Source organism: Cryptomeria japonica, chromosome 10 (genome assembly GCF_030272615.1).
Source record: "Cryptomeria japonica chromosome 10, Sugi_1.0, whole genome shotgun sequence".
NCBI classification, from domain to species: Eukaryota; Viridiplantae; Streptophyta; class Pinopsida; order Cupressales; family Cupressaceae; genus Cryptomeria; species Cryptomeria japonica.
Window position 1 is genome coordinate 804,406,832 of NC_081414.1, and position 9,764 is coordinate 804,416,595.

Here is a 9,764-nt window from a genome sequence, read left to right on the forward strand (position 1 = left end):
CATCTTAAAATGTGTCATCTCAAAGTCTGATCCTCTAATGCTTGGAAGGTGGATCCTTTCATCTTCCCCACCAATTATTCTACTCCCTTTTAACATGGGGAACCATGAAGACTAATTCATAAGGACTTTGAGGCTGTTAAAGGCTTTCTTAGCTTTTTAACGTAGAAGAGTTAAGCTATCAACGTGAGAAGAGCTTGCAAAGAAGTGAGGAAAGCTTGTAAGATAAATTGCCAAGAAATTGCAATCAGATACATGTATGCTTGAAAGTAAATGTAGTGTAGTGGTAGTTGTGTACATATTTCCTCTGTAAGTGCATAATGTATTGAGGCTTTTTTTCCTATTTATGAAAACTGAAACATTTTTCCATTTTTAATGTGTTAATGGTTTTGCAGTCTTATCTATTGTCTATTGGGTGGTTAAGATTTAGTAGGTATAAATTTTCTGCATTTCATATTGTGAGAGTTGCTTCTGGATTATTTGTGTTTTTTTTTTCTGATTGACATTTCAGATCACACTCAGTAATCAATTTTCAAGAAGAGGAAAGTGAAAAAATAAGTAACAGACTTCAGCTTAAAAAGAAAAAAGCACAGGGTAGAGAGGACTAGAAGTGGAAAGAAGAAAAAAAAAAGAAGTTATATTTAAAACGCAAGTTTAAAAAGAACTAAAGAAATGAATAAAGAGAAGAAATAAATGATAAAATGGAAAATCAGAGTTTTAAAAAAAAAGATGTAAAATAAAAAACAAAACAAAGAAACTGAGCCTAATGATGGAAAAAATAATAAAAAGAGAAAAAAAATCAATACACCTATAGAAAACTAAAGAAAGGGCAAATCAACAAACAAAGAAAGAAGAAAAGAAGACAAGGGAAGGAGAAATGGAAAGAAAAAAAGGGGGAAAGAGGATTAAGAGAGAGAAATCGAAGAAGAGGACCAAGGTAAAAAGTAAAGAAGACAAGTGAAGGAGAAATGGAAAGAAAAAAGGGGGAAAGAGGATTAAGAGAGAGAAATCGAAGAAAAGGACAAAGGTAAAAAGTAAGAGAGAAAAGTAAGGAGACCATGGAGGGAGAGGGGTGAGGTGCAGAAGTAGTGGAGAAGATGAAGAAGAGGAGGTAGGAAATCAAGAAGGATTAGGGTGGTCCGATATAGAGGTTAACAAGGGTGCCAAGAAGGACTAATATGCCAACCCTAGTTCTGATTGAGATTGGTGGGGTGATCTCTAATAGGGATGGCCTCAAGAAGTTTCCTTTTGAAAAAATTATCTTCTTAACTAGGACTTGAGCATTCCCCAAACAAATGTGATGGTTGGTGGTAAGGGAGTGCTCAGCAAGGACAGATTTGTTGATGCGATTATGCCTTATGTCAGCAATGTGTTCTTTAATCCTAATGCTGATAGATCTGCCTGTTTCCCCAATGTAAGGAGAACGACAAGAACAAGCAATCTTATAAATATCGGAATGGAGCTCAGATCGTATATAGAATCTTTGATGGATGGGATGAGATTTCTAGTGGTGGAAACTGGGTTTGAAAGAGCAAATGAGGCCCTTTTTGCGAAGGATTTTTGAAATCTTATTGAAGAGGCCTTCGACAAAAGGGAGGATAGACAAGTTGGGGGCTACCACATTGCATGGCGTAGATTTACTCCGTATATACCCAGATACATTATATGGGTACAATCAGCTTATAAATACAATAAGAAGAGGTGTAAAATGGAAGTGTGAGACAAATGATAAGCAGCATAATACCCTAGTGAAACTAGGGAGGAATAACAAAGGAAGCAGTTTTGAGTATATATAGTCTTGTATAAAATAAACAGTGGTTAGATATTTGAGGAAGTACGATTTCACAAAATCACAAACTTTTTGATCAAGATCTGCAATAAAAAAAAATTGACAATGAAAAAAAATTAAAAATTGTTAATGATATTACTCTTAATTCCATAAACTGATAATCTCGTAGACACCATTAAAACTCATTATTCATTCCTATTGTCTTCCACAAACACGATACCACAAGCACTCCAAGCAAAGGTAGTTTACAACCCCCGACAGATGTGGTTCCGTGACCTCAAGCTGAGGCAAACTCAAAGTAAATGTGAACTGATACAAAAAAAAAAAATGGATGTCCAAGCACCTTACTATTTTGAATGACAAAACAGATGTCGAATCATTTGGAAATTTTTTATTTTAAATTGTCTTTCCGTAACTTTTTGCTGTCCACATGAGTCTTTTAGAATCAACTGCATGATATTTATATGAAAAATATAAATGTTCGAAAAACATTTTGGACAAGTGTACCACATCTATAAATCATTTGCTTGGCAGGAGAATAGCAATGTTAACAAACATCTATAAATCATATGTTTGACACGGCCTAAAGCACAAATTCCCTTGTACTCTTAAACATGCAACCTGTGTCTAAATGTGTTATGAACAAATCTTGTGGCCAATTTTCTTGTGAGTGTTGAGGAAAAGCTATTCAAAAGACTTTGGGAAGAATTTCATTCTAATTTAGCTTCTACTAAACAGAAGTGAGAAAGATACTCTCACACGCAACGAATTACTAAGAATCAAATCGAAAAGAACGAATGATGCGTACTTTCCTGTAAAATCGAATAAGGCAAAACTTATAACAGATAATGCCGGGCTTAAACATTTAGAGACCAATCATAAGGTTGATATGTGACCTTTAGTTGATTACTACCCAATAATCCCAACAATTGCTCTGCCGTGGCAGGCTCTAAGTAGTTTGCAACAAACTTTAGAACCTCTCTTTCATCCTTGCCAAAGTCCCCACTATACCTGCCAAAGCCGAATTTAAAGTTAGGAACTTTTGAAAAACATTTACAAGAAGTGGTTATCATTTTTGAATCTAGCAGCAGATCATAAAAATCATTCCTTTACCATTTCATAGTCTTGCTCAGGGAAGCAGTATTGGTGTCCATATCAATCAAGAATCCACCATCATTGAAAAAAATTCTTGCAGCTAGCCTTAATTCTTCATCAATACTTGCAGGCGAATAACATATGAAGGGAGGACTTGACTTTGCACCAGATACTAAAGCAAAATGAACCAATGGTTCAGGAATTAACAAGGCAACCTGATTCAGAAAATATCAGATGAACATGAGGAAATACCACCCAATAAGAAGTAAACCACTTATGAAGTGCATTAAAGAATTTGCATTTCTTTCCAAATTAGTGAGAGTCGTGCACAAGAACCTAGTAATAACAGAAAGGTTTATCTAATGCTCGTGGAATAATATTTGTGTCAGCAAAACTGTCAATCATCTAAACCTTGTCAGGTCAACAGTAGATAATTATTGCATGTAAACACACAAACTTGCCAAGACAAATTGTTGCAGTTCTCAATTTATTTATTTTTTTAATGAAAGAAAGCGGTGACTTTCGATTCATGAAAGAGATTCAAGAAACCGTCTATAATTGGGAAAATGGCCTTCAGTGGGCATTTCCATCCCCATAAGTACTATAGAATGAATCAGCTTTATCCTTTGATTAAGTATACCCCGTCCATAACCTTCTCTCACGGGGCTCTACTCTCTTTTAACCAATGTAAAGGATCACAAGAAGGATTTGGGAAAAGCACGTCCTTTTAGTAGAAAATTCAGAATAGTTCAATTGTCAGCTTCGCTCATATGTGCTTTTTTGTTGTCTTCTGTTCATTACTGTTCAATCAACAACGCATGTATGATACTATGTAGTTTGCCTAGTAGAAAGCGTAAGATTTTGGACATCAAATAATCAAGGAAAATCAATTAAACTTTGGGTAAAGGAAATAAATCAAAACATTATGGTGACCAGGTCTGTATACTGTAATCCAAAAGCTGTGCAACTACATGAAGAAAGTGTGATTACGTGCCAACACTCTTATGACCCTAAAAGAGGAGATATCTGTCATTCATTCAAGACTCAAGAACGTAACAAATGTCTATTTTTCCCCTAAGTAAAGGAAAATGCTGAAATAGCAGTAAACAAAGTTCTAAAATTTTATTCAGAGATGAAAACAAGAAACGAAAGCTCACCTTGACACGCTTGTCCTTTACCCCAAAAGGCTTGGTCAAATTGTAAGGAGGTCTTTGATTACCACGAAGAACTCCATTTTGAATGGCTGAGAGCGAATAGGGATACCCACCAATTACATATTTGAAGTCACCAAAAAATTTTCTTCGCTCAAGGGGTCCATTAGGTTGACCCCACATCACGATTGCATGAATTGCCATCATATTATATAAATTGATGAAGAATGCAAGCTTTTCTTCTCTTGATAAATCATGTAAATCGATTCGTTGGAGATCTTCAATCACTTTCAAGTACCTACAGCAGAATTGAAGGACAGAGGAACACAAAAATCAAAATTGAGGTGGTATACAAAACATTGTAGAAAAGTAGAGTGCAACTAAACTATCAAATTAAAGATTTCAAGAAGCATGCGGTAAACTATAGCAAATTTAATCAATAACCTAAAGTGCGCACCTCAAAAATTCTGCGCTTGAACCAATGCTTCTATAATCTACATGCTTTCCATTATCAGAAATATGAGCTGCATAAATTGCCAGAGTCAAGCTCCGCAGCTTAGCTGCAACTTCTGTTGCCGGCTTTGGCTTCATGTCATTTGTACGTCCACTAAAATTGTAGCACTTGGAAATTACTGGATCATGTTCAAAAAAGCGGTAGAGATGATTCCCATCATCAAATGTGTTCTCACTGGGAATAACCAACCACGTAATATGAGTCAAGATATGCTTTCGTTAATATTCAGAAATCAGAACAACTAGCTTCATAAAAAGAAAGTAATCAATCGATATGGGAAAATTAAAATCTTGAAAATGTATTAAAATGTTCCAATGATGTGAGAAGCGACATACTCTAAAACATGACGGAAGAAGTGCTTGGCAGCAAGCTTTCTCCCAAAATCAACTGCCTGCAAAAACATTCCAATCCTTAATGGTACAGATGTTCGGAGTTTTGGAATTAATGAGAAGTAGCTAATTTCAGGATTGTAGATTAACAAACTTGGTGCCTTTAAAGAATCTTTTTATATTATGCTTCAGTAATATAGCACACTCAATAAGAAATGTCTCATGAAAAGATTAGTTCGTTAATTCATAGATTCAAACACTGAAGTAAGGCCAAACAAACAGTGTTGTAAAGGGCATCTGGCCTTGCAAAGTCATAATCTCAAAGACACGCGTGGCTATCTTTCAATGCAATGTGAAATCAAAAATGGGAAACCAAAACCTTTCGAGCAAGAAAGCAGAGAATTTCAACTTTTCAAAAACATGAGAAATGGTATTTGACAATTTGTTTGTTGCAAGGAAAATAAGCCTAATGAGATGAAAGTACCAATCTACAAAAGGCATCGTTTTGATTCTTAAACACAACCTAAATAATAAATCAATTTTAATTCCTAGATCACTAAAATTTAAAGAATTTGATGTCCTCTCTGACAATTAGGAGAATGATGATGATGGGGCTGATCCAGATGAAGCCGCAGAATGGGTAAGGTTGCTCCAGTGCCATAAATTATACTTCTCAGAATTCCGTTTCTTTCCGCTTGTTAGTTTATGGGGCGCATTTTAGACTCTATGTGCTCCAGCATTGAGATGTTATGCATAAAGAAACAGAGAGTTTTTTACAGTTATTCCAATGATTATTTCCACTTCAATTACCTCTGTTTTGTTTTGGCCCATGCCTATAGGTTGGTTCTCAAGTAGTTCATTCGTGGCAATCCTGGGATTTTAATATGTTTCTCCAGCAAATATATTAAACATGTCCTAGTTTTTGTATCTACCAAAAACTAACACTTTTCTTTTACTTTAGAGCCCTGCTGTTCTCTGAGAAAAAAATTCAGGACATGTAACAACGCCCTGCCGTTCTCTGACAGTAAATTTCATGACATGTATCAACCAAAAACTAATACTTTTCTTTTACTTTAGAGGTCTGCTATTCTCTGAGAAAAAATTTCCAGACATGTAACAACGCCCTGCCGTTCTCTGACAGTAGATTTCACGACATGTATCAACCAAAAACTAATTCTTTTCTTTTACTTTAGAGCTCTGCTGTTCTCTGGCAGTCGATAATTTTTAGTTAGAACGCCCTCTCCAGAAGAGCAATTCTGGACTCTAAAAGTTCGTACTTATGTTCTTGAATTGGATGAGACCCCATAATAGAAGCTCAATTTTTACCATTAAATACTATACCTATACAATTTGAATTAATCTTAAAATTGCGATGCGGTAGGAAAAGAAAAAACATTTATAAAACACAGCAAGGTAAAGTGTGTAACAAAACCTCTTCCCTCTCCAGCAATTGGTCCTCTGCCAAGAAATCCACTGCTTCCGATCCAACAAAGCACCTGCTGAACATTCGCATTTTATAAAACCTGTCCTTGATGACCACATGCTCTCTCAGTTTTTTCACAACATTCTCAAACTCATCGACCATTCCATTGTTCCCAAAATCCTCTTCCTCGGCAGATGGTGGCAATGGAGCCTCTGAAGGAGCCTCTGTTTCAATCAAACCCTTGATCTTCTCATCAAGCTCCCCAAACTTATCCATCGCCGTAATTTCCCTTGCTCCTCCTATGAACACTTCATTGAAGAAAATTTGTGGAACAGAAGAAGAGCCTGTTTTTTTCTCCAACTCAACCTTCCTGCCCGGGTAGATATCCGTGTTGATTTCTATAAACCTGAGGCCTTTCTGTCTCAGAAAAGATCTGGCTACTCGGCAATCAGAGCTTTCAGAACATGTAAACAAAATGATCCTACCCTTAAATGTAGGCTCTGGAGCCCTTAAATCTTGTAAGCCCATGTCTTGACCTTGGATGCTCTTTGCCTCTGCATTTCCTTCAAAACTGTTCTTGACCAAAGTCAAAGGATTCCAAGCATTCCAGCCCTTGAACAAATTCGCCTTCTTATCTTCTTCATTGCTAGTGCTAACTTTACCTTCTACATTTACATTGTTCTGATCAATTTCCTCTCTCTTACCAGATAAACGCCTAATAACGTTCCCAACCACAACACCACGCTCTACGACGTAATTCTTCAGAGCAGTAGCTTTCTCAGGCCAAGCCGTGGTGCCTTGAGCGGCCAGATCAGACTCTGAAGGGGGGTTTTCAGTGCCATCAAAAACGGGCTCATAATACTTCTCTTCCACAGGGACGTCTAGAGTTTGCTCATTAACAGCTCCATCCTTGTCTGCTATAACATCTTTTACTTCGATTTTTCCATCCTGAACATTTACAGTCTTTTCTTCAACAGTAATAACACGATCATGATCCTCATCTGGTTTGTCCAGAATCACCTTATCCTCATCTGGTTTGTCCAGAATCACTTTATCCTCTGGGACGGGAATATTTTCAGATAAATGGCCTTCCTTTAAAGCCTGGTTCTCCATGATAAAATTTTGAAAACGAACAAGTATTTACCCCAGTTTTATACAATGCTCAATGCACCTTGCAACGGAGCTCAATTCAAGGGTTTTGCTGCAAAATCCAACAAAGGTTTCAAAATTTCTGCAAACATAGGTCCATCTACCTACATAAACTCTCTTTGTAACCATTCCTTTCCAGCGTATTTAAAAGCAAAATTATTCCAACGCACAAGAAATAAAATTTCATAATGGCTTATGACAGAGCAGTACATGTTTTCAGGGGTTTAACAGTTCTTTCGGCTTAACAACAACAATTTTCATGAATTTTAACTCTACAAATAAAGACATAATAGATTCTAAAATTTGATAACATCAAAACAAAGATCCCATTAGATTCTAAATTTTTTTATAACATTAAATAAAAGATCCCATAAATCCTGTTTCAGATGTTTTCAATAGCAATCTGGAAAAGAAAAAGAAAAACAGTTAAATCGGTCTGCTCCTGTCTAAAATAACAATATGAAATTCAACATCTCGCCTAAGACACATTCCATTCATTTAAGTTGAAGATCTTCTCCAAGCTTGACAGCTACATTTCTGTTGTAGTCTACTGTAAAAAAAATTGAAGCGACCTCTCTAACCTTTGCTCATTATGAAAATCAGACATCCGCCGCCTAATCAGGCCAAAAGAAAAAAATAATAAACCAGGCTTTCCACTGCTGGCGAAATAACGCATGAGAAACAAAGCTTCACCCACAATGAATAGCAGCTGAGAAATCCGTGAATAAGTTATAGTTATACTGTGCTTTACCAGAAAAAAGCTTAAACTACACATTTTCAGGCTTCTTTCGTTAAATTTATCGACATCAAACCAGATTTACTGATCTGACAGAAAAAACAAATAACGGCCCAATAATAGCGCACAAGAATAAAAATTAGTGAAGCGCACAGCAAGGCATTTTCTCCGGCTTGTCACTGACTTTCAAACAAACATATAATTCGATTCTTCTTCCAACATTATTTTGTAATAATTTACACCATCAAACCAGATTTCACTTTTATCTTTGCTACTCGTTATTTCCGAGCTTAATGCCATCATTTCACCGTGTTTATCCTATAAAATCTCAGTAGATCCTATATAAGCTCCTTCACTTTAAATGATCAACATCAAATCGGACCATACCGATCATTTTCAGTGTTCCTTATTTATCAAGCAAAACATCATACCGGACCTTACCGATCATTTTCAGTTTTCATAAAGCAAAAATTATAGACATCTTCGAAAATGAAATAAAAATCCACAGATAATGAAATCAAAATTCCGTAGACAATACACAGCCATTCAGTTCATTTGTTTTCCGGAGCCACATATTTTCTCACAATCTTAACCTGGCCTTAACTATATCTTAACAGATCCTGTTTTACATTAATTTTCGACATGAAACCCTATTTGCCTACAATTTTCATTTGGTAATAACACGCACCCAAGAAATAAAAAGGTTCGCAGATCGAGAAAACGAAAGCATGTTGCTGAGAGCGACTTGCCTGTAGTTGACCGATGTTATTGCAGAAAGATCAAAGAAATCTCTTCTGTACATGCAATCCGAACAGAATCAGAACAGGGATATGATTATGCTACTAACATGGAATATTTCCCGTTCAAATCTATAAAGGCATAGTCGTGTCGATGACTTTGTAAACGAAGCTTCGTTCTTTACCCTACGCAATCAACGACATGTTAAAGCGGGAAAAAATATTTTAACAGTCGAATCTGGTGGGATTCGAACCTGGGACCCTTAGGATAGCTTACAGGTAATATTATTTTGGATAATAAAACGATTTCAAATCCTTCGTGAGCGGAAATAAGGGAATGGGCGTTGGCTTTTTTCTTTTATAGAATTGCCGTCCCTAGAAACGCGTTTAATTAAATACGTGTATTTTACACATTATCTTCTCGTAGGATAAAGCGTATTTTTTTAAGTTTTTAATATTTTTTAATATCAATTTAGAAACTTTCCTCTCCTTGTAATAATAAATTTAAGATTATCTTCGAATGATTTTGAAAATTCCTATTTAATTTTTGGCAATTCCAATATATATATCCAATAGAATGAAGGGATGGTAAAATATTAGACATAAATAATGTAATATTATCAAAGGGGGAATCAATATTAGACATATTCAAGAAATATTTCTCTATTTTATGACTTAAAATATTTTTGAAATGGATTATTGTGGACTTCATCAACCACCCGTAATTAAATAGGAATTGCCAAAAATTAAATAGGAATTTTCAAAATCATTCAAAAATAATCTTAAATTTATTACTACAAGGAGAGGAAAGTTTCTAAATTGATATTAAAAAATATTAAAAAAA

At 35.5% G+C, this 9,764-nt stretch overlaps 1 protein-coding gene across 3 annotated transcripts; it reads right to left on the reverse strand.

Annotated features, from left to right (window-relative positions):
• Positions 1-2,277: 2,277 nt before the first annotated feature.
• On the reverse strand, positions 2,278-9,252 carry LOC131079913 (uncharacterized). 3 transcript variants are annotated; one of them, XM_058017955.2, is made up of 7 exons: positions 8,933-9,252; positions 6,308-7,499; positions 4,882-4,937; positions 4,490-4,720; positions 4,039-4,330; positions 2,900-3,096; positions 2,278-2,797 (listed from the first exon to the last, which is right to left on the reverse strand). In XM_058017955.2, exons 2-7 carry the CDS (start codon positions 7,409-7,411, stop codon positions 2,644-2,646), a joined length of 2,034 nt encoding a protein of 677 aa, XP_057873938.2. In that variant the 5' UTR covers positions 7,412-7,499; positions 8,933-9,252; the 3' UTR covers positions 2,278-2,643. The 3 variants fall into 3 exon arrangements, with proteins under 3 accessions (XP_057873938.2, XP_057873940.2, XP_057873939.2); XM_058017957.2 differs by having other exon boundaries at positions 8,872-9,252; XM_058017956.2 differs by lacking the exon at positions 8,933-9,252 and adding an exon at positions 8,029-8,720.
• Between the last annotated feature and the right edge of the window lie 512 nt (positions 9,253-9,764).

Coding starts and splice junctions, on each gene's coding strand:
- LOC131079913 (XM_058017955.2), bottom strand. CDS start 7,411: ATGGAGAACCAGGCTTTAAAGGAAGGCCATTTATCTGAAAATATTCCC. Junction 4,938..6,307: donor AATTGCTGGAGAGGGAAGAG/GTTTTGTTACAC, acceptor ATGTTTTTGCAG/GCAGTTGATTTTGGGAGAAA. Junction 4,721..4,881: donor TTCTTCCGTCATGTTTTAGA/GTATGTCGCTTC, acceptor GGTTATTCCCAG/TGAGAACACATTTGATGATG.